We start from the raw sequence: 22,138 nt of genomic DNA on the forward strand, positions 1-22,138 counted from the left end.
AGCTGACCGTGCACATCCACCTGCAACCACAAAAGCTTACAAGCTCACAGAGGACCGTGCCCTCCTCATGACACTACGCATGACATGACAGCCTCAAAACTACATCACCATTATTCTCTCGAAAATCGGTTTCTTGCTGACGTATGTATCTGCTCAGCCATGAGCAAGAGATGTTGAATCACTTTTCAAGAATAGTAGATGCTGCCAGTCGCTGCAAGATCTTTGTAGTTTGGATTTTTCTGCATTTCAGAATTGCCACATTGTCAAGGAGGGTTGGGGAGCAATGACGGTGCTAGGGGACCTGCATGTTCTGCTTCCCAAAAGGTGGGTTTGCTACTCTGCAGGACTTTAGGGGTCAAATGAACTTTCACAGGCAAGGTTGTGTAAATCTTTCCCTTGCAAATCAAGATTAATTTCCAGTACAAACCAGGGTGAGTGAGAACCACTGCTGCTAGTGGTTGTCCAAGGTTTTGCGTTGACCAGGCGGGACCCAGGAGATGAGGATCCACCTCATCCAACCTGTCAAGCCTGAGCAACAGATTTCTGAGGAAGCCCTGACCAAGGTTGTTATACTATTGTCTCATCCTTAAGGAGAGGAGGCTGCTTCCCTTTGTCTCTGGATGAAATAGATTGTGCCTGTTTCCATGGCGATAAGAGATGCTCAGAAAAACACGATTTTGGAAATCTATAGAAGCTTTTGTAGTGCTTTGCTCCAGTGATTTTATTAAAAGATAGCAGTAAGATGCCAAGACTCTAACATCGGGGTGTAAAGAAGAATTGGATTAAACTAGAAAGGCATTACCTCTGGTTTGGGAGTCCCACAAGCCCAAATCATAGGAAGCTGGAGATTTAAACCCAATAAATAACTCTACCTGCTTTTTGTTTTCTGATATTCTTCCCAAGACATCTCTTGTTGCTCTCTACTGAAGGAAAGATATTGAGCTAGAGGGACCATTGATAAGATCCTATTCAGCCGCCCTGATGTCCTCGTACCTCCAAACCGGGAGTAGCTGAGACAAATAATACTCACAGTCATTTTTGATCATGTTACATGAGTCAACTGGTTCCACTGATATGAATCAAAAGAGGACACACATCTAACAGCAAAAATTTTTAGAAACACCCAAGTGTCTTCAGAGCTGGACTGGCCAGAAAGCAAGGAGTCATCTCACATGAAATAGGCAGGGTTAGGAATGGCTGGTCCTTTCATGCTGGAATGAAGTAGGAATATTTCCAGTTGAAGAAATCTCATTTAAGTTCTGTGAGAAATCCCATGGCTGGGTGATGGTCCCAGGCTAGGACAGAGGAGAGGTTTGTGGACAGGACAGAAACAAGCATTAATTCACTAGCTGCAAATAAGCCAGGGCAGGAAGGTGAATGCAGCCCCCCTCTGTGGGTACATCCTTAACATCATGCTTTCAGCAACTTCGGTGTGACCGCTTTCTTTCTGTGCCTCTGCCTAGAACTTGCATCCTGCCTCGAAGATGTCTTCCTGACATATTTCTATTAAATACTTCAACGAAAATCTCACCCAACATCTCCAGACTTTCACAGGCAGGAGCTACAGGCCCCAAACTCAAAGCCTAGGTCACCTCTGAACACACAGCTCTGGGACGCTACTGGGAATAAGAAGAGGTTACTCTGTGTGACAGGAAGGCAGAGCTCCGGGGTGGTTTACTGTACCGAACTGTAGCTGCACCGAGTATAAAATGAAACAGAATTTGCATAGCTCTCCGTTTCACAGAAAGCCAGTGACGGGGGAAGGGGGGGGACGAGGACGACAGACCTTGGTAACTATTCACCTTCTGACATCAGAAACCTCCGATGCAGCGTACAAGACTGCCGTCGCGAAATCCCTGATCAAGAACATGAAGCTCCTTCCCCTCTTCACGGCTGCGTCCTGCTTCACGCCCCCAGGTCCCTCTTTCTTTGTACTACAAGTGATGAAGTTTTTTTTCCAGATCACATGAGCCAGGATGAAGGGGGAAAATCCTGCCAGGAACAGAGATGGGCTGCAACTTGAACCTGATCAAGGGGAGATACAGAGCATACCCTGAGAGCTATATAAGAATGTGCTCGGCACAAGAGCAAACACTTTTTCAGGAGAAGCACTCTCATGAATCAGCCATGCATGTGAATGAAGACACCGTTTCAAGGAGGCTTGGAGCCACTAACAAAAAATGTTTGTATTCCATCATTGCTACCCTTTTTGCGTTACTCGTCTTTGCAATAGCCACCATCATGGTCTTAGTCGTTCAGAGGACGGTAAGCAATTTCTTACTTTATTCATTGGCTTTTTTTTTCTTCTTTTTTTTTTTTTTTACTTTTTTTTTTTTTTTACTACTGCTTTCCAAAATATATCCTGTGGCCAGAAAATCAGATGTTGCCTCCTGTTATAAATGCATACTTATGAATTAGAGGAGAGAAAGATGAAACAAAGAGGGAGATGACAGAACTTTCTTAAAAAGAAGACCTTTCTTCAGAGGCAGCCTTAACTTCTAGCACACAATTTCTACTCTGTAAATGAAAGTGGAAAGCTCATAATCCCAGATGCAAGCCACCCTCTGTCCTAACTAGTTAGGAAGAGAGATCAGTGCCTCAGTGTCTGCTACCTGGTTTTATATGTGTCTCCTGTTGCTTCTACAAAGAGTGACCACTGTCCAAGACAGTCTGGTCTTGTCTGGTTGTGTCTACATGTATTCCTCTGAAATATTGATAAATTTTAGTAATGGACATAGCACAAGACATTGCCATGTGTGACACGGTGTGATGCTGTCTGCTGGGATGCACCGTGATGTGGCGAAGCAGAGCTCTCTCAAACTACCCAGAGCACTGGATGGAGGCAAAGTAGCTCATTGCTGCTCTCTTTGTCAGTCCTCTTCTTGGGGTGATTTTTAATGCAAAAGTAGAGTTTTAGCAAGGATGACTGAAGGGTATTAATGAGGCAAGGTCTGACAAGAACAACTGCTCTCTCTGCCTACAGACATGTTTTTTCCTTCTAAAAATAAAGAGGATTGCTCTCAAATGGATCTGGGGTTGAATGGGGAATCAGTGAGACATTTACAGCTAGGGCAGAGGTACAGGTGGTGGTGAATATAAAAAGCGCGTTTCTAATCTTACCAGGAACGTTGCCATGAACTTTACTGGGGTAAAATGACAGGTTAGAAGTTTTATAGGCTTTGAAATCTTATTGCAAAAATCCAAGTGCCGAAGTACCTCCTGATGTACTATTCAGAGAATGAAAGCAGCAACGTGGGGCTACTGGAGGAAGTTGGCCATGGACAACAAAATCTTTCAGCTCAATATTTTCTCTTACTAAATTTACCCTGTGCAATTTGTGTGTTTGTGTATGCACATTACCCAGAAAATAAACCATGAAGGCTTGACTGATAAGTCTTTAAGTTGCACCAGTTGAAGAGTCATTTACCTGAAATCAGCGTTCTTCCAAAAAAGAAGCAGTTTGGGCACAGCTAGAATGAGACATGGGAGTTTTCAAGTGATAAATAGGGGGACATTAAGGGAGATCTTTAAAATAACAGCTTGGGTAATTACAGAATTGCCACAGCTTTCCTATATAATGACGCTTTCATTTGTACTTATTATGAAAGTAAGCATTAAATTACCCCGCCATCGGGATAAACGCAGTTACACTAGTTGCCAGAGGAACAATATTACTGGAAGAGTTAAGGTTTTCATTTAAAAGAGTAATGACATTATTGCAGCTGCTTTGGAAACAAGCTTGGCTGAAGGAAAAAGTAGGAAGCTGAGGTGTGTGAGAAACACAAATAAAATCGAGCAGCAATTTTATGCTGTGAGAGGAATTTGGCAGTAAAAGCACAACTTTTGTTCTTGTTCTCAGGAAGCTGAAAGACCCCCAGTTCAAAGGCAGCATAGTCATTCTCCATCCATGACTGCTCTTGAATTTCCAGACCAGGGAACAGGTCTTGCTCCAAAACCACTTTAGCTCATGGTCACACTGGCAGCGTAAGGCTAGGCACAAACTATAAAAATACAGTTGTGGTTGGGCTGAGCATCTTGTATTATTGACCACAGTAGCTCCAGGACAGGAGGAGGCTGAGGGAGTTCTTGTACTTGGAGCCCCGTGTCTATTGAGTCCTGTTGCTGTAGGTAGTAGAGCATCATTAGTTGACTTAAATATTTTCTTTGTAACTTCTTAAGAGACAACTGACATTTTGTGTGATCAGCCTTTTGGGATGATCCAGTTTTCTCTCCAGATGTTGTCAGCTGGATTATGTGAGTGATCCTTGACCACAGGGGCAATGGCAGCAACTTCATGCCCCCCCCCATGCTGAGCTGAGATAGATACTTCTATTTTCCTCTGTTCAAAGGAGTGTTAGAGGGTCTTAGGAACAATGCAGGCCTTGTGACCCATGTCTCGGGTACCACTGCATTAAGAGGAGACTTCTAGTGGCAAGCAGATCACACAGTCCCCTAGCCCCATTGAAGGTACATGGAAGTTGGCTGCTTGTCTTCCTTATCATGAATTTACACTTGCCAAGTTTAAGATGAAGGAAGACACACTGGAAAGGGAAGATCAAACTGTGTAGAAACAAGGCATTCTCATCACCCAAAATCTAGGTGCTCTGAATAAGGGAAATCCAACATGAAAGACCAAAACAAAAAAGGAACTGGGATTCCAAAGCCGCTTCTCTGAATCTAACACCACTTCTAACACATATTATCGCCCCGCACCCTGCATTTCACAACAACCCAAGAAATTTCCTTTACGCCTTGTTTTCAAGAAGGGTGGCACAGCACATTAGTGTCAGGCCTGGGAATTGTCATTTTTTTGAACTAAACTATGTTTTTTGGAAGTAACTGCGTGCAGTGCTGAAGTCAGGGTCATTTCTTCAGCTTTCATCTGCAGAAACCCTTGGCTTCAGGTCATTCCCTTGTCTCGATCTTTCACAAGTGACTTTATTTTTCTCTGGGATAAGAATAGTCACCGTACGATGGTCTGCAGCCTTCATTTTTTCTTATTAACGCTGCTGTAAGAGTGCTAAAAGTGCCGCCCTTCTGCCTGCTGCACTTCACTACTACTGGTTATACGCATATATACACATCTACGTCGAGATTTATGTCTATAGAGAGATATATGTAAAATCAGCAAAAGAGTACGGGACAGAAAGGACTAGACAAATGTAATTTTAAGACAGACCCTCGCAAATCTTACGCTGTAGTGCAAGGTATGCTGTATCAGACACCTAGGCCACCTACCTCTATGAGCAAATTCTGTGTGAATGTCCAAAGTCCATAATCTGGGATGGTCCGTCACTGCTCTGGATTTTGTAGACGTCCCATTTTTAAGCTCTAAACCGAGCGGACAAATCTTTTCAGCAGAGTTAAGGCACCAGTGTGGCAAATGCTAAGAGTCAGTGAGGGTATTTATATTTGCTGATCTAGTCTTCAAGGCTGCTGGAGTCAAAAATATAAAACCCCTTTAGCAGCGGGACTGCCGTAACCAGAAATCGCTCCTGCACCACCTGGCATGTTCCTGCACAGCCCGTGAGGTGGTTTGCGTCGGTTCAAAAACAATCTTGCCACGGGCTGCGCCTATTGGCCCCCTCTGGTGGACAACCCTGACAAAAATTAAAAGGGAAAAAAACCCAACAAACAAAAACAAAAACAAACGCTGAAAATTGCCCCTGAAAGCCGATTGCACACTCGCTAAAGACCACAGGAAAAACACTGCAGCATTTTAGAAGAAAACTGCGCCGTTCCAACTCTTGCCATTACTATTCTGTACAGTGACGGCCACCTGTTGTCTAGAGGTGTCACTTTAATAGGTTTTGTCAGGGCTGGAAAAACTGAATTTCACACGGGGCTCTGTTTCCTGTGATACTCATGATCAGATCAGCTGCGGGGAGGGCACTCCGCTTTCTGGAGTTTTCACGTCTAGTTTCAAACTTTGCCTCTTGGCAACTCAGAGCCACCTACCTAAAGTGCCACCGCTCAGCCAGGGACGGGCAATGATGGTTTGAGGCTGAGCAGACACACGGGAGAGCCTTGGGGCTTTTTTTTTTTTTTTTTTCCCAAATGCTAAACTTCCTTGGAGGACAGCAGTCCAAAGGGCTCATCCCCGCAGAGCTGCTGTGCGGACAAGCTCTTGGAAGAGCCCTGGACCTACTTAAACCCACCCCAGGCCAATTTCTGGGGGACTGTGGTTTCAAGGTGTGTTTTCACACTTCAGAAACCTCTGCTTAAGTGAATATTCACAGTTCTGACAAAGGACATTAGAATGACCCTCTCGCAGCACCAGCCTGTCTCAGCTTGGGAAAATTTCTTGTAAAATCATTAAGGGAAAGAAGAAAGAAATTACTTTCGCTGGCACCTGATTATTATTTTCTCTAATGAAGCAAACTCAAATTATTCTGCTTGTTGAGTAAAGACTGAGATTTTTCATCATCAGCACCCGGATCGCTCCAGACTGGGTGAAATTCATTCTCATGAATTCTTCCTGAGCTGGCGCTGTAGAATTTAATCTCTTTGGGTTCCTACTGCGTGCCTCTTTGCATTCCAAATTACAGCATTACGTGCAATATTTTTTCTGTTAGAAAAGAAAGCGGCAATGCCAGTAATATTTCAAAGCAAGCACTATAGTTTTATTTGAATATCTACTCAATTGCCACTAAAATAAATTGCATTAGTATCTGCTGCTTTCACCCACTGGGAGAATTCTCAGGTGAGAACACAATACATTAGTACATTTTAGTTTTGTTTCTGTTGCCCTGAATACAAAGCAAGCTGCGAGCCATCAGCCTTGTCCTGCGTGCCGTGTCTGAGGGCGGGATGCGAGGTGAACACCTCACTAATGGGAATGTCTCAATCACTTTAGCACTGATTTCATTTAGGATGATCTAGCTGAGGACAGAGCATCACATTTCTCCCATGCAAAAACGCCTTTAATTCTCATCAGAGGTCAGAAATGCTCATACATTGCATTGAAAAGTAATGTTTCGCTGTGCCCTGAGTGCATGCGAGAGGGAGAGCCCACTACAAGGGTACGGCCGGCAGATGGTCCTTGGGAGGGTTTTCAGCTGCGGCTGTTCTCAGTCCCACATTTGATGATGCGGTTGCATAGGATTCATGAGAGTTTGGGAGGGAGGATGTGGTATAGGGGACCAAAAAGCTTGGAAATGCCTGGTTTTTCAAACTCCAGCTCTAGAATCCCGTTCAGCTCCTAAGTCAGCAGCCTTCCTGCACAGCTTAGGGTGATCACCGGCAGAAACACCTTGTCTCAATACATAACATCTACCCTGTCTTAGATAGGTGTGGGGGGAGAAAACAAAGAAATCGGATATTACAGATACCCAGATCATGGAGCACCTTTGCCATTTCTGTCTGCAGGACACAGCGTTTCGGCATTAGACCAAAGAATGAGATTGTTTTGCTGGGATCAGATGCAGCTCTACACTTCAGTCATGGCTGAAAGTCGGTCACATTAGGCCGAAGTTTAATTAAAAGTATTCTTAAACATTTAAGGCTAGGACATTAAGTACCACAGACACAACATGACTTCTCTCACCGTCCAGCCACACCACGCATTATCCTGTTTACACCCTGAATAAAGTGCTTACGTTTTAAGACCACTGTGGATGAAGTTGCCTCCCACCACAGACATAGTCTGCCTCATTTCTCCCAGGACATTATTAGATATATATGTTCTGCCAAAGCTGGTACCAGCCTCCCAGCTTTCTTCTTCTTGGATGTGTTAAATTTGTCCTGAACTGGTTAGCCCACAATTAGCCCAGGTAATTAGTATTGAGATAGGAGGAGCTGGTTTAGGCTAGCCTGAGCAAAAACCACTCTCTGATACTGAAATCGCTGTGGGACTCCTGGTGTGTGTGAGTGACGGGATGTGACACAGCGTTTCCAGCACTGAGGCACCCTCAGTACCTTTCCTTGGCTGTTGGGAGAATTTGTCTGCTCCTGGAGGGCATTGCTGGGCGTTTATGAGCTGTCAGTGACTTTACTTGCGTGGAAATAATATGCAAGCAGGCACAGGCTCCAGGGGTTTACGTCCGGGTGGCAGAGAGATGTGATAAAAAGAAGCAAGATCATGGATGAAGCCTATGACATCACACTTGGAGCACATTTCCTGAGCAGTTTTCATGCCATGTTGATTGGAGACAAGTTCCCATGACATTTTGACCCTTGGGTTTACATCCCAGCAAGAAGTAGGAGGAGAGGTGAAGCAGGACAACACTGTCACTCTCAGACCCATCTTGTGGCCGTACAGCTCCTATTTCCATCCAGCCACTGGCTTCTCAGGGATGGGCACTGGCTCTCAAGGGTGCCCAGTCCCGCTCTGTCTATCCAAGCTTTGCAAGCCACAGAGTGAGATTTTCAGGGCTTGTACTTCCAAAACGTCCCCAACAAAAGCCACACATGTTTCTTACAGCACTGAGAGAATTGCTGGCTGTGTTGAAAATGTAGACTTTCTACGTTAGGAAAAAAGGGCAGCGATGAGGTGGTGGCTGAGTATGATATCTGGAAGAGTGCAGAGAGCTTGTTGGAGCTCTTTGCTCCACAGCAATCCCTCTCTGACCCGTGAGGCTCCATAGGAGCCATATGCTCTGCAGTGCCTGGCGCTGGCTCCCTGTGCGTCAGCCTGTGTGTTGCCTTCATGGCACGCAGTGAAAACTCTTAAGATTCACTTTTAAAGCAGGGCTGTACTTGAATATGTGTATGCTCGCAGAATAACCATCCCTTCTCTCGCTTCTCTTTCAGGCAGCTGGTCCCGCCACGGAGACCATGGCAAAACCTATCAGGACAGGTAAGACACTAAACTGACTATACATGCCGTTTGTCCCATCTGTAATGCAAATATTGCCCAGGATCCCAAATAAGCACATCACAAATTGTGCACAGCTTAACCTTTCACGTAAAGTCTCTTCTTGATGAAAAGTCAAGGTAGTGGGGGGGGGGGGGGGGGGGGAAGAAGAAAAGAGCTTTCAAATTACTCGGTACCTCCGGAAACCAGCACATGGCTGAGGAAATAACAGCTATGTCTGAATCTGCCCTGAGGTGTCTCTGCAAGAGAGCCTTTTTGCCAGAGGATGTGAACATCGCTCTGACTATTAGGTCTTATGTTAAGGGCTGGCTCTTGCACATGTGGGCGTCACGTCCCCGTCTTCACAGGGCACGAGTGCAAATGTGTTGGCACATATTTCAAAACAACTGAAACGCCTCCCGTACTCCTCTGGCCTGGAGCAGTCATGTGTTTCCCCCCTGTTTGTGGGCAAAAGGAAGGGGCAAACGGAGAACAGCAGCATTAAGGAATTAAGACAGGCAGCGTATGAGCACAGGGAGTCCAAACTAGGAAAAAAACGTCTAGACTAGCAGAGACAGTGTACAAAAATTCTGCTTTTCCTCAGCATAAATCAAGAGGAGCACATTTTCTTTCATTGACGTTGCCTCCCTGGTTGCACGAGCCTTAACATCAAATATTTTGAGTTCTTGCAAAAGTTCATATTCAGTCCTGGAGGCTAAGAGATGCCATCGCCTCCCAGGCTACACATGGGGAAAACGAAGACAGTGTTCATCTAGAAGCATTCGGAGAAAGGGAAAATGCGGGTCAAGGTCCAGAGAGTCCTAATCGTGTAACCATCTTTTCTGCAGCTGCGCTTTTGCACACAGCATTTGGGCAACGCATACTCTATCTGGGATAACTTTTGTATCTGGAATTCTTCTGTAGAGGGCTTTTTTCATCCCACAGGTCTCAAAGTAATCCCTGTCCATCCTTCTGTCCTTTCTGAGAAATTCCCATCTTGCCTAACTCCTTTTTTTTTAAATGTTTTACAATTCCTAGAGAGATTTTCTTCTGGAAAACATCTAGAGATGTTCCCTAAGACATTCTAAACACATATTGCTTTCTTTCTATCAACCTAAGTAGCTCTTCAAGTCTTTCTATGTCCTTCTTAAGTCCTCTAGTGCTGTATTTTATACCTGAAGTTCCTCAGAAATAAAGCAGGGTCTGAACAAACAAGGCAGATTTGGATAAGGGCGTTTGGACAGTCACATCACAGCCCCACTCCGGTGTGTCCCAAAAGGTGCCCAAAAAGGATCTTTATAAACCTCATAATGGGCTGCAAAGCATCAGCCTCACTGCCCATGGTCCCTCGAGATGATGGAGGGCCCCCAGTGACTGCGAGGCGGGACGGCCCCGGAGCAGAACCTCCACTCCTGTAGAACAACGTAACCTCAGAGAAGTCACCAGAACTGTCCTGGTTTTCATGGCTGAGTTTTACTACCAGTTAGGAGGAGGTAGTGAAAGCTGCCGGTGTGGAGTCTTGGCGAAGCACGAGCGATACTGGCATGGATACTGGGTCTCACTAACCGGAAAGTGCATTGCAATCTGTCTATATATATATATGTGTGTATCTATATTTTTTTTTTTTAGTTTCATATCAGGCAGCCTGTGCCAATTGCTTTTTCTCCTCATCTATAACTGGCAGGTGCCAGGCAGGAGGAACGCGCTCTCTCCAGGAATGCAGAAGATGCCGTTTCATTAGCCAGAAAACTTTCTCTCTTTGGGTCAATATCAATTACAGGCACCCTCTTGCTCTGAATTCTGCTGCTAAATCTGAGATGATGCCATTAGTGAAAGACAAAGGAGGGAATGCCAGAGAAACCCCACAGGGCAGGAAGGGCTGCTGAAAGCTGTTTGCAGTGGGTGTAAGCGCTCTATCAGCCCACCCCTCGTTGCCTGTCGCTCTCTGTTGTATGTCTCTGGCAGGGTAATGGAGCATTAAAGTGTAAGAGAATTACAATGGCCTTTTATTTATCTCTTAAAATGCATAAAGCGGGGCTAATTGATTAATATATCCCGGCGGGTAATTTACCGAGGCGCCCTCGGCAGGGAGCTGTGTCATACGCTGCCAGGCATCGCTTGCTGACTTCTAAGCAGGGAGTTGCAGCGACCGCTGCAAGGTCCCATCCCGCGGCTGCAGAGCAGCAAGACACGGAAACGTAAGAAACATTTCAGGACGGGGACTGCGGTGAGGCTGAAGCTGCTGCGGATTTAGATTCGGATCCATCTCTGTCTCTCAGGCTGCCCAGATGCTGGTAGTGTTATTTAGGATCATAGAATGGTTTGGGTTTGAAGGGATCTTAAAGACCATTTGGGTGTATTTTGTACCCACCTTGCTCACAACAGGGCTTCGAAGCCCTGCATTGTAAAAATGGGCAAGAAAGGAAAAAATGAGCGTTGCCAACTTGCCAGGTTGGTGCTCAGCCTTGCTCCAGCCCCGTGTTGGCACCAACGGGGAAGGTGAAGGTACCTCCTCGTGCAAAACATCTCGGAGGTTCCGGATGGGGGATGCAGGACCGCACGAGCGGGAACAGCTGGGACTCAGGCAGAGACCGTGTTGTAATGGAAATGGACCGTGGCCCAGACACAGCTACCTCTCTGAATTAATTTTGTAATATTAAACCAGGGGAAACACGATGATTTCATTTAGATTTCCAATGAGATTATGTCCTATTGTTAGCTAAACACCAGCGGGCACTAAAGCGGATTTATAGAAGGTTTACGTCCCTGACTCAGCTGTCAGTCCTCAACGGATGGGTTTGCAGGAATCCGCAAGCCGTAGCTGAGAGCGATGCAATGTCAGCTAATTAAATGTTTGTGGGAAAAACGATATCGGTCTCCCCCAAACGCCTGTGCCATTGTCGGTGGGGTACCTGAGCAACAGCGGGAAAGAATTAAATTCATCATGAACTAAATGTTTGTGAAATGTTCTTTCTGTGGAAATATTTCTCTGTGGAAACTCATCCACGTTTCGTAAATATCGAACCACATACTCATGTGGTCCAGAGAAGTATTATTGCTAGATTTGTTTTTTAGAGGGAGTCACAGAGAACTTTATGACCTGCCAGCCTGTAGGGAGGTTCAGACCCCTTCATCTCCTTGCTGTCCTCTCCGAGCCTCATTTCCCCGTAGATGTTGTAATCCTGGACTGACGGCTTTTCTTGTTATTTTGAGGCGTGATACCAAAATCTCTTCTCATTTATAAAAGGAAAAACCTGCACATACATACATACACACACACACACACTATAGATATTTTTGCCTGGCAGTAAGATCCATTGGCAGTTGATGGACAGATCAGGAAAGGAAATCCAGCACCTCATTCAGAGTTTCAACGAGAAATAGGTTCCCAAATAAAAATCTGGCTCCAAGAAATTAATATAATACAGGTGACATTCACATCCTTGCTTCCCTAGAGTAAATCATGCTGAAGCCAGTGAAGCAAACAAGCCTTTCCGGATTTCCAGCACTATCGCTGCGTGCAGTTTGCCCTTCTGCAACTAAATCTAGTCTCTTCCAGCCGGGAATTGTCCTGCTGCAACACTAATGAAACTGCCGGGCTGCTAGTCACAAATCCCATGATGGTGGCTTCTTCAGAAAGGGATATTTCCCGTTTAGACTATATAGATTATATAGATTTTTGTCTTCTCAGCTTCAGCACATGTATGTGTTTGTGTGCATGTGTGTAAGGTTCGGCCCACTCCTGGGTCAGGGAGGGTGAGCTGGGGTTCTCAGTTCAGAGAATTTTGGCAAGCCTGGGCTTGCAAATGTTAGAAAGAGTGCGCAGGCATCCTCCCAGGCAAGCATCCGGGGGAAACTGCAGCTAGACCGATTCCAGTTAGTCATAACGGGGGCTGGTTGCTTATTTAATATAATAATGAGATTATCAGTATTGCTACAAAATGCTGAATGTTAGATCTTCTGTCTCCCCAATACTTAAAACACAAGTTATAGATGAATAGATAGATAGATAGATAGATGAATAGCTCATGAAATTATGCGACCTGTGCTATACGGAGGAGCAGGTTAGAAACTTGAATTATTTTGGCACTCTACAAGTTTTGCAGTAGTCAGGTGTGCGGTGACGAGTTCATAAAAGGTTCTTCCTAAATTTGAAGGAAAGAAAAGCATACTTCTAAAGTTTACGTTTTTGGAAGGGGGTAATGTTGAGTTCAGTCCCCTTTCAATGCGTGGGACCAGAGTGACAGTCCTTGGGCTCTCGAGGACCAAAGGCGTGTGTGTGACTGGCACAGCCACGAGCAGAGCCCAGGAGAGCATCATAGAATGTGTTGGGTTGGAAGGGACCTCTAAAGGCCATCTAGTCCAACCCCCTGCAGTGAGCAGGGACATCTTCAACTAGATCAGGTTGCTCAGAGCCTCATCCAGCCTGGTCTTGGATGTCTCCAGGGATGGGGCCTCCACCACCTCTCTGGGCAACCTGGGCCAGTGTCTCACCACCCTCACTGTAACGAACTTCTTCCTCATGGCTAATCTAAACCTGCCCTGCTCTAGTTTAAACCATTGCCCCTCGTCCTATTGCTACAGGACGTCACCCAGCTGGCACTTGTCACAGCATCACTCAGCGGGGACGGTCCATCAGCACCAGATGGCAGCTGTTTGCAGGGCACTTAACTGGAAGGAGAGAGTTAAAGATGGCTATGAGGGCTTCAGATAGTGGCTGCTGAGAAATAAAATTAGTTCTGCTAACTCCAGCGTGCTGACAGAGATGTATGAAATCACCTTGCCTAATTTTATAAGCACTTAAATCTGTGGGGAGGATGGAGGAATTGAAAGCTGCTTGTTGCCTGCTCGTACTTCTTGTTGCCTGCTTGTACTTCTTTACTTAGTAAAACAAGTTCAGGTTTTTGACCTGCTCTTGTGCCTGTCCACACTCAGCCCCCAGCTTGCTGTAATGCCGTGCACACTGCAGAGGAACCTCACTGTAAGAGGTGAGTGGTATCAGGGAAGCTTCAGAAACCCCATTTGAGGGGCTTTCCGTGTCTGGATAGCAGCACTTGGCACTCTGGCATGCTGCTTTCAGCTCGTGGTTTTACCGCCCTTTGTCCATGCTCCTGTTATACCCATATGATATGGGGTGGGGAAACTGAGGCAGTCAGCAGCAAGGAGAGTTCCCCAGGCAGGGACACATCTCCTTGGACCTGGCTGGCAGCAGCCCATGCGTCCACATGTCCCACAGCCCTTGGGTTCCTCCATGCTGGACGGGGTCCGGTTGTGTTTTGATGAGGTTCTTTCCATCTTACACCACAGGTGGAAATCATGGGAATGTCACTGAGGCTGCAGCTCCTCGGAGTCCCATTTCACAGTCCTGCGGCGCATCCCCTTTGGCTTGATGGGGAAAAGCTGGGGAAAAGCTGCATTAAGCTCATGGAAATAGTCTGTCCCTTTTCCTCAGGGCTGCACTCTCTGGATGCCCATCCTATGGTAAAAGGAGTGAGGAAGACAAAAGTGAATTATCTCCTGGTGGCTTCTTTAGGACAAAATAACCTAAATGGCTTCCTGCTAAGACTCCTTCCTTATCAGCAGGCTTCCTCAGAGCAGCCTGACCTACAGCCCCCGTGCATCGCAGCAGACAGTGAAACCAGTGTGGTCTCCTTGGTACTTAGTCCCAAACGTGGCTTTGCTTTTCCTCCTTCTCACAGTATTTTTAAGCTCATATAATCCTATTGACTTCAGCGGGATTACTTCTGATTTACACTGTTACTCGTGCAAAGCCAATTACGCGATGTGATTGAACATGTCCATCGATCAGTCCTGGAACTCTAGTAATTTCGGTCTCTCCTGGCTTCTGCTGAAATGTTTCAGATAAAAGAATTAACTTGAGAAATAAAACTAGAAAACAGTTATAAGCTGCCTCAGCAGAGCGAGAACCGGAAACGTCTCTATAAAACGATTTTTTTTTTCCATAACTTGCCTTCTCAGAAACACAGCTGATGTCACCAAATAAATGGTTCAAACACACGCAAAACTTGCTGACATCAATAAATGTAAGTACAGCTTTGGAAACGCAAAGTGCAGCTAGACGAGCGAGGGGTAGATGTTGAGAGATGCCAGGAATATCCTGAGACAGCTCATGGCTGATGGGGCTCCCGGCAGCACCGGCCTGTCTGCGTGCCGGCACAGCACTTCGCTGGCTTAGCAGATGTTGCAGGGCTGCAGCTTCCAAACTCTGCTTGAGCAGCAGGGGATTTTCTGCTTTAAAGGGTAAACCCCCTAAATGCCACCACGTTTCTGTAAAAATACTCTCCCTTCTTGCAGGACACCTGTAGGACAAGTGGGCTCAGGGCGCAGACTCTGCATTACCAGAAGGTGTTGCTATCACCGTAGCAGCTTCAGTTTGAAATAAGGGCCAGAAGGGTTTTCTCCTATCCTATGCCATATCTCCACATCTCTGCAGTGACTGTGTACTCACTAAACCACTATATTGACATGACTAAACATCAGGAAAGTAGGCTTTGGTATTTCTTTGGGGATTTCCAGTGCAGCCAAGGGACTTTGATACACGACTTACTCATTCTTGGAGCGCAGTGAGCACCTACTTCCCTCAAAAGTGTTTCAACTACCGAAATCAGAGAAAGATTGCAATTCTTTCAAGAAATGCACAGCTTCCTTCTCCAACAGTGAGTGCAATGGGTGCAATGTCAACCAGGCCAAGTGCAAGGTCCTGCATGTGTGTCAGGGCAATCCCAGGCACAAATACAGGTTGGGCGGAGAATGGCTTGAGAGCAGCCCTGAGGAGAAGGACTTGGGGGTGTTGGTGGATGAGAAGCTCAACATGAGCAGGCAAGGTGTGCTTGCAGCCCAGAAAGCCAACCCCATCCTGGGCTGCATCAAAAGTGTGGCCAGAAGGTTGGGGGAGGTGATTCTGCCCCTCTACTCCGCTCTGGTGAGACCCCATCTGGAGCACTGCGTCCATCTCTGGAGTCCTCACCACAAGAAGGGCATGGACCTGTTGGAATGGGTCCAGCAGAGGGCCACGAAGATGCTGGGAGGGCTGGAGCCCCTCTGCTGTGAGGACAGGCTGAGAGAGCTGGGGGGGTTCAGCCTGGAGAAGAGAAGGCTCCGGGGAGACCTTCGAGCCCCTTCCAGTCCCTGAGGGGGGCCTACAGGAAGGATGGGGAGGGACTCTGGATCAGGGAGGGGAGCCATAGGATGAGGGATAATGGTTTTAAACTGAAAGAGGGGAGATTTAGATGAGATATCATGAAGAATTCTTTCCTGTGAGGGTGGTAAGACACTGGCACAAGTTGCCCAGAGAAGCTGTGGCTGCCCCATCCCTGGAGGGGTTCAAGGCCGGGTTGGATGGGGCTTGGAGCAACATGGGCTGGTGGGAGGTGTCCCTGCCCAGGGCAGGGGGGTTGGAATGAAATGAACTTTAAGGTCGCTTTTAACCCGAACCATTCTATGATTCCATGTTACAAATCACCAACCAGCGACACTCGTGTGTGGGACTGGCTTCTCCCTGATTTATCCATCCTCCTGACCAAGGACCTCTTAGAAGTGAGGCCATGCAGATACTGCGAGGGTCTGGAGATTTGAATCTCTTTTTTGTACCCTTAGTTTCAGGAATTATATGACACTTAAGATCCTTGTCTCACTCTGCATTTAGTAGACGACTCCTTGTTTGTGTAAGAAACAAGAAATATGTCATCTGATGTCATGGAGTAGCATCAAGATTTAGTAGAACTCAATTTTGTTTATTAATCCGTCCTTCAGAGACCCTTGTAGGGTGGGTGACTCTTATACCAGTTTTATACACTGAGTCACAGGAAAATGTAAGTGATTTGCGTTCCCTGGGAGAGAGGCGTATAATTTGGTAAGGCTTTACTGAAACTCCATACTTTGTTCCTGGTATTCAGCTGCAGAATAAAACACAGGAAATTCCCAGTGTCCCATCTGAGCTCCTGTGCACATCCCTTCCACAGCTGCAGCGGGGCCAGGAGATGTAAAAAAGGAGAGCCAATGCAGTGAGAAATAACCTGTGTCATGGTTTAAGCCCACGCTTGCTCACTCCCCCAGGCTGGGATGGGGAAGAGAATCAGAAATGTTAAAGTGAGGAAAAACTTGTGGCTTGAGATGAAGACAGTTTAATAGGTAGAGCAAAAGCTTCACACGCAAGCAAAGCAAAACAAGGAATTCATTCACTGCTTCCCATCACAGGCGGGTGTCCAGACAGCTCCAGGAAAGCAGGGTTCCATCACACGTAATGGTTAATTGAGAAAACAAATGCCATAACTCCAAATGTCCCCCCCTTCCTTCTTCTTCCCCCAGCTTTATATACTGAGCATGATGTCATATGGCACGGAACGTCCCTTTGCTCACTTGGGGTCAGCTGTCCCAACTGCGTCCCCTCCCAAGTTCTTGTGCACCCCCAGACCGTGCTGGCAGGGTGGTGTGAGGAGCAAAAAAGGCCTTGACTGGTTAACAGCAACCAAAACCGCCAGTGTGCTACCAACACTATTCTCATCCCAAATCCAAAACATAGCACTGCACCAGCTGCCACCAAGAAAGTCAACCCCATCCCAGCCGAAACCATGACAACCTGTCTGTATATCCACTGGGATATACACTATTTTCCAGAATCTGTATCTTGTCTGTGTATCGATATGCCTGTGGGTTGCACAGGGCTGTACAAACTCTGCTCTGCACAAGCACAAAAGAAAGGAGGATTAATCAGTGCCATTCACTAAATGACCAATAAGGTGAGAAGAGGAAAAGCTTGCACAGAATAATGGAAAGGTGGAATGTGGCTGGAAAGCAGATGAAACGCGAGGTAAAGCAGTGGGGTGCAGGGTCTGGGATTCAGGAGCTGGGATATCGGGATGCAGTCAGTGCCCGGATGCAGCGTCTGGGAAGCCATCCCAGGATGTGGTGCTGAGATGCAAGAGGTAGGAACTGGGATGCGGAACTGGAATGCAGGCCCTGGGATACTGTTCCAGGATGCAGTGCTGGGATGCAGGAGATGGGACACTGGGATAGCAGGGTCTGGGATGCCATCCCAGGATGTGGTGCCAGGATGCAGGGACTGGGTTGTCATGCTGGGCTGCAGTACTGGGATGCAGGAGATGGGACACCGGCATGCAGGGTCTGGGATGCCATCCCGAGTTGTGGTTCCGGGATGCAGGGTCTGGGATGCTGTCCTGAAATGCAGTGCTGGGATGCAGGAGAAGGGACACCGGGGTGCAGGGCCTGGGATGCCATCCCAGGATGTGGTGCCGGGATGCAGGGACTGGGATGCCATGCTGGGATGCAGTGCTGGGATGCAGGAGATGAGACACCGGGATGCAGGGCCTGGGATGTTGTCCTGGGATGCGATGCCTGGATGCAGGAGAAGGGACACCGGGATGCAGGGCCTGGGATGCCATGCCAGGATGCAGGAGATGGGACACTGGGATGCAGTGTCTGGGACGCCATCCCGAGTTGTGGTGCCGGGATGCAGGGTCTGGGATGCAGGAGAAGGGACACCAGGATGCAGGGCCTGGGATGCCATGCCAGGATGCAGGAGATGGGACAGCGGGCTGCCGGGTCTGGGATGCTGTCTCGGGATGCGGTGCCGGGCCGCGGAGCCCGGCGGTGCCGCAGAGCCGCCCGCATCCCCGTGCGCGGCCGCGGGGGGGCGCGGTGGCCGCACGCCGCCGGACGGAGCCGCCGCCCGGCGCCCAGCGGCGGGGCAGCCCCGGCGCCTCCCCATCCCCGCGCCTGGGCCCTGGGGCATTCCCGAGACACGCAGCTGCCTTCGGCACCGAACCGGGGTGCCGGGGGGGTGCGAGCCCCTTCCCCGCAGCAAAGCCGTCCCGGCTCCTCTGGCGGGCGGTTATCGGGTCTCGACGACCACCGGCCTCCCCTAAAGCCCGGGCGACATCCACATTTTAACTGCGAGAGAACAGAGCGGCGTTTCGAAAGCACCCAAAGAGCCATTTTCAGAAATATGTACCACTTAAACCTTGAAAAGCTTCTTTCTGTGATTTCACCGTACAAATAATATGGTTAAATTAAGCTTACCTGCGCACAGCTTCTATTTGTAAGAAGGAGAATAAGAAATACAATTTTTTGGACTGATAGCTGCAATCTACCGGAGCTTTAGATTGATCTGAATTTACCAATCGACTTGCACTGCTATGAATTCCCTGTACAGATCAGATATTAATCGGCCAAGGAGTAAGAACCAGCTCTCCTACGCGCTCTTCTAGCTGCTGCTGCTTGTTGCTTTGGAGCTGCTGCTGTGGAGTTTGCCCGTAGCGCAGTTACAGTAAATAAGTGAAGTGCCAAATGCCGACAGCATTTTACACTACAAAAAAAAAAAAAAAAGGCAAAACCAGGAGTGGTCACTTAATCTGTTGTTTCCTTCAGGGAACACCTCCGAAGAGCATTTAAGAATCCTACAGAATGTCCCGATCAAGAGAGCCGCTGCGTACATGAGAGGTCAGTGGGGAGCCCAGCGGAGGGCAGGTGTTGGCAAAGAGGTTGCAGAGCTGGCTGAGGAGCAGGCTGTTCCTGTCATTCAGACTGGTTTTGGTGGCAAATAGCTTTCTGAACAAATGGGCATTTTATAGGAAAAAATTCCTTAGCTTTCCGGAAATGTGGGTGTGTTTGGTAAACCCCCTATCTGATCACTTGAGGTTTTTTTAACTTGATAAGAAAAAAAAACAAAACAGATACCTTCCACACACAAACAGATGAATATACATCTTCATTATTTCCCTTCAAATATTGCAGAAGGCCATTTTACTGCATGTCCCTGACTTGGGATTCCCAAGAGCTGTGTAAGCTGGAAATTTTTAACACCTCACGTCCATGTGTGAACTCCCAGCCATCCGGCCAGGGCCTTTTCTTGGAGCTTCTTGCAGGAAAACCGCTGAACAGATATCTCCATTTACCAGGAAATACACTGCTGCAAGTCACGTTAGGCTGAGTTCAGGTCACTAGATCTCAGTGGCTCATTTTAAAATTTGTTTGCTTTCCTTTCTAGTGTCCAGTCCAGTAAACAGTTCAAAACTGAGCTTGGTCGAGAAGGGTATTTGTGAAGACATCCAGTGCAAGAGTGACGAGGTGGTGATAAGGACACAAGGCCTCTACTTGATCTATTGCCACTTGAACTTGCATTTTCCCAACTGTTCCAACAGCCCCACCGACCTCAAGATCGAGCTCCTTGTGAATGACAAAGTCAACAGGCAAACATTATCCACGTGGTGCGTGTCAGAAACGTGCCAAGAAAAGATTTTTAAGACCTTGTTCCAGCTCCATTTGACATACCTGAATGTGGAGGACCGAGTATCAGTAACACTTAATCATCCTAAATTCTTGAATGAAGTTTCTCTTCCCAATGAAAACGTTCTTGGGGTTTTGAGGTATAGCGATGAAATGTGAGCAGCTCTCTGACTTCCCACTGCTGCCCAGATTTATCTTTCTCTGAACAACAGTAGCCTGCTTTTACTAGGCAACACCTTGTTTTAAATTTCCTATCTTACCTCATCGCTAGGGTAAACAAGGAAATTAGTGAGTGTCCCAGAACGAAACCTAAAACACTGCAAGACCCACACGTGACAGATTCCTCTGGTTTGGCTCAGGGTAGGATTGTTGTTGGACTATCCAGCTTAGAACCCACAGATCTGCCAATGGTTCCTCAAAACAATACAGCTTAAAAAGTAACCAGATTATGGGAAGAATACACAATATCGAGAGTTTTTGGCTAATGGACTGCTAGCAAGGTGCCTGCGCTCAGGGGACGGGGAAATCTTTTCAACTGAATTTTATGGAGTGGTATTTTGACGTGTTCTTTCCAAAAAACCAAGAGTCAAAGATTGTAATCGAGGCTTTCTTTACAACTGTAGCATGCAACCACAACGCTAGGGTAGTTTTATGGGTAGATCACACAAAAGCAAAGATGATGAAATTATTGACTTTCAGGCTGGTAGCTAGAACTCTGGGACGGGACAGAGAAGATACGGGACTTACGGAGTATTTCTGTGCTGCATTCTGCTATGGACTTTATGCAATTTACTTCCAAGTGTCTTCCTTTTCACTACTTATCCATCTTTTCTATTTAAATATTAAGCTCTCTGGGGCAGAGACTTTCTATATGCACCACGCTCGGCCTCTGTCCTCACTTGGGGTTTCTAGACCTCGTCATAACAAAAATTAAATAGTAGTCTGGTTGTGCCACATGACAAAGTTCATTGCGATACATTTTCCTCCAACCCGGTACTGCCTGCCAGCCCCCTGAGTGACACCCGACCGCACCGGTGTGTAAATACACCTCTAGCGCCCGCACTTTCTGAAAATCCAAGATTCAGATCTGAGGCCCAGACTTTCCCCAAGACAATTTCAGACCTGGCCCTCAGCTGAGAGCTGTGGTGTTTGCGCAGTCCAGAGGATAGATGTTATCTGAGCTTCTTTGGCTGACTGGAAAGCTTAGATAATGAAGGATGAAAGAGTAATAAGTAACTTCTTATATTCTATGAGTTGCAGTAACACAGGCATTTACTTGAAATGTAATTCTTACAGTGTGGGGAGGGAAGGGACCAGAAAGTTAAAAAAGGCGGTACCAGTTCACTCTTTCCTCTTTTCCCTTCATCTCTGAGATCCTACTAAGGTCTATTTTCATTGCTATGTGACACTTATTCCCCTAGCATACCTGTACTTTCTTTCCTTAACGTGACTAGAGCTTGGTGACGTGTTCACTTCAAAAGATTGAGTCATAGATTTAGTTTTTGGCTTCAGAAACTCAGCAAGTGTTTTATTTTTCAAGCTCGGTTGCCAACTGATGTAGCTTAGCTTGTGAGAGCACACTCAAAATACTCCTGATAGCAGTAATTTGCTCCTTGTTATGTCACCAGAACCTCATGGTACGTGTTGGTGAGGTGACGAAACCTCACCTCGTGACCAGGTGACTGCAAAGTACACAAGAAACTTTCAAAGGGTCATGAGTAATTGATGTGATTCGTTGCTAGAGGTGCCCAGGTTCTGCTTTGACAAACATTGATGAAAACAAAAAAATCCTTTTGCTATTAATTGCTGGGGGGGGGGGAGGGGAAAAGCAAAGAAGAAAACTAAACCCATGTTTTCTCTCTTTCTTTTCCCCTTAAAGAAAAGAAACTTATTTTTCTAAGAGTTAGCTTACCTTGCCTATGACATTGCAACCTCTACTGGGATCTCCTCACCCCTCCGGACACTCTAAATCTCTCATGTCTCTGAATAGAGTTTCTAACCGTCATCTGCCTCGATACGCACGACTAATGCTCAGAGAAGTTTAAGCAAGGCTGGCAGTCAGGAATCATAGCTCCTGAA

The 22,138-nt window shown here is 46.8% G+C and overlaps 1 protein-coding gene and 1 long non-coding RNA gene across 3 annotated transcripts in view; one reads left to right on the forward strand and one right to left on the reverse strand.

Annotated features, from left to right (window-relative positions):
• Positions 1 to 22,138, reverse strand: part of LOC128917539 (uncharacterized) — a 105,443-nt gene that overhangs the window by 18,655 nt on the left and 64,650 nt on the right. The window lies entirely within an intron of this gene.
• TNFSF8 (TNF superfamily member 8) lies at positions 1,820 to 21,894 on the forward strand. 2 transcript variants are annotated; one of them, XM_054220784.1, is made up of 4 exons: positions 1,820 to 2,265; positions 8,752 to 8,797; positions 19,202 to 19,273; positions 19,821 to 21,894. In XM_054220784.1, the coding sequence occupies exons 1-4, from the start codon at positions 2,008 to 2,010 to the stop codon at positions 20,216 to 20,218; spliced, it is 774 nt and encodes a 257-aa protein (XP_054076759.1). In that variant the 5' UTR covers positions 1,820 to 2,007; the 3' UTR covers positions 20,219 to 21,894. The 2 variants fall into 2 exon arrangements, with proteins under 2 accessions (XP_054076759.1, XP_054076760.1); XM_054220785.1 differs by lacking the exon at positions 19,202 to 19,273.

Source organism: Rissa tridactyla, chromosome 14 (assembly GCF_028500815.1).
Source record: "Rissa tridactyla isolate bRisTri1 chromosome 14, bRisTri1.patW.cur.20221130, whole genome shotgun sequence".
Classification (NCBI taxonomy): domain Eukaryota; kingdom Metazoa; phylum Chordata; class Aves; order Charadriiformes; family Laridae; genus Rissa; species Rissa tridactyla.

Excerpts from the sequence above, each read along its gene's own strand:
- TNFSF8 (XM_054220784.1), top strand. The coding sequence starts at position 2,008 with ATGGGCTGCAACTTGAACCTGATCAAGGGGAGATACAGAGCATACCCT. Across the intron at positions 2,266-8,751 it reads TCTTAGTCGTTCAGAGGACG|GCAGCTGGTCCCGCCACGGA; the intron begins GTAAGCAATTTC and ends CTTCTCTTTCAG. Across the intron at positions 8,798-19,201 it reads GGCAAAACCTATCAGGACAG|GGAACACCTCCGAAGAGCAT; the intron begins GTAAGACACTAA and ends TGTTTCCTTCAG.